This window comes from Homalodisca vitripennis, unplaced genomic scaffold (genome assembly GCF_021130785.1).
Source record: "Homalodisca vitripennis isolate AUS2020 unplaced genomic scaffold, UT_GWSS_2.1 ScUCBcl_14289;HRSCAF=24947, whole genome shotgun sequence".
NCBI classification, from domain to species: domain Eukaryota; kingdom Metazoa; phylum Arthropoda; class Insecta; order Hemiptera; family Cicadellidae; genus Homalodisca; species Homalodisca vitripennis.
In genome coordinates, this window is record NW_025790398.1 from 1 (window position 1) to 2,242 (window position 2,242).

General features: G+C 29.1%; 1 protein-coding gene across 1 annotated transcript; it reads left to right on the forward strand.

Annotated features, from left to right (window-relative positions):
- Positions 1-599: 599 nt before the first annotated feature.
- LOC124375147 (viral IAP-associated factor homolog) lies at positions 600-1,231 on the forward strand. The gene is made up of 2 exons (XM_046833258.1): positions 600-795; positions 902-1,231. Exons 1-2 carry the CDS (start codon positions 738-740, stop codon positions 1,024-1,026), a joined length of 183 nt encoding a protein of 60 aa, XP_046689214.1. The 5' UTR covers positions 600-737; the 3' UTR covers positions 1,027-1,231.
- Positions 1,232-2,242: the final 1,011 nt, after the last annotated feature.

Sequence of the window (2,242 nt, forward strand, 5' to 3'; positions counted from 1 at the left end):
GCGAGCCGGTAACTAGAGTTACCAGCTGGCAAGGAAGACTGATTCCCAAAATAGTAGAGAGTGATCACTTTTGTGATTTATGAGTAATTTTCTTATATTTCTATCATATTTTCATCCAAAAATAAGTAAAAATATATTTAAAATTTGTCAGCATATAGGGAACTCTATATAGGGATTTTTAGCAGCGAACGTGTTAATAAGTTCAGATGGTAATTAACACACAACCAAAGATGTTTGTGTAAGATGTTGTTTTGAAATGTCAGAAATGACTATAAATGGACAATATTTGATTTCTTCTACTACTTAAGCTCAAAACCCATCTCAGATGTCTTCTACCTCTACATTGTCTGCAAATGGATGAACATTTCCACTGCATGCATTTCAGTACATCCAAGTATTTGATACATTGACTTAACAGTTGTAATGAAGAGTTCATACTTTTGTAATTGTCAAACGTAGCTGATGTGCATGTAAATCAATCCAATTTTTTTATAATGTAAGGCTACTTTACTGAGTGTCAATGCTAAGTTAAATTATATAATTATAATAAAGCTCTTAGTACTGATAGGTTATCTATTGTTTCAGGATTCCTCTGTGTGCATTGCTCAACCAACATTTAAATCAACTGGCCTCCAAGTTTCGTGCCACAAAGTTTCTAAAGAGTGTTTTCAACAACTTGTATACCGAACTACCCTGACAAAAATTTGCCAACTATATTTGTGTACTTTGAAGGGGAGATGAAATCTCAACTAATTGGACCTGTGTCTTTTCGCCATGCCGACATTTCTGTTGAAGGTAATTTTAGTTTCACAAAGTCGTTTAACAATATAAACACTAAGAATTAAGTGTTATCCTTTTCTTGTTCCACACTGATATTTGACCTTGATATTTTGTGTTGCAGAATTGGAGTGGATGCTAGGACAGACAGGAGCAGTTCAGTCAGAGATCACCGACGACCCTCGGCCTAAACCTAAGGACGTTTTGTTTTCCTCATTGAAGGGTGAAAACAATGACTGGACTTTATGATAGAGCTGATTCATCGGATATAATGATTTGAGTTATGCCGCTTTACATTGTATATTTCAATCATTTGTTTCTTACTTTCCATAGTAATGGCATGGATGTGTTGATTTTGTTTGCACTTATACTTTTATTTATTGTTAATGATCAAAAATTGTTTTTAAAAACATTTTATTTTTTACTTGTAATAAAGAAGTATTTATTGTACTTACAAGGTGTGTTTTATTTATAAACTACAACAATTTACTACAATGTATAATGTGAGTCAAGAGTCTCTTATCTTCACTTTATATATATATATATGTATATATATATATATATATATATATATATATATATATATACACATATACACACCATATCAAGTTTACAGAAATAAAAAAAAAAATAAAAAATGTAAAAATTGAAATGATTTTAAAATGAAACATTTATTTTTTTTAACCCCTCTAGGAAGCAGTTAACCTAGCCTGTCTAGGTCTGAACGTTTGAATTGATTTAGGAAAAAATGCATATGTGCACTAAAATATTAATAAAATAAGTTTGAATACAGATAAATTAGTCACTTTCAGGACATTTTAGTCTATTTGGTTGCTCTACAATAGTGTTTGTTGCTTTCTCAAAATAATTTTTTATTTTATTGTTTTAGTATATATTTTCAATTTTTTTAGTAAGAAAAGAATCAAAAGCGACTGACAATATTTTATTACTTAATTTTTATACAAGTACAATAATTTTTTCATTCAAAACAGCACACTGTTTTTACATGGAAAACCAGTTTTTATTAGATTACTTAATTATAAACCATAATAACAAAACAATAAAAATTCACTTAAAATGTTATTCTTTAAAAACAAGCTCCAGAATTAGTTGTCTGGGAGATGAGATAAAACTGTTTGTTAGATTTAATTTTTTATTACTAAGATGATAATTAAAATAAATTATTTACATTACATGCAATGTCCATCCATTTACATTTTATAATTCACTTTTTGTTTCAGTCTTTGAGTATCTTTGATATCTCAATATCACTGTTTAAGTATCTGTCTACTTCTGAAGTACGCAAATTGTCTTGTTCATGAGGTAGCGGAAGAACTAAAAACTCATTCAACAACTATAAACAGTTAAACACTAAACATTGAGAACACAATACATAGAATGTAAGCAGAACATTGAAGTGACGAAAATTGAGCATATGGCAAAATGTAAACAATAACAAAACAAG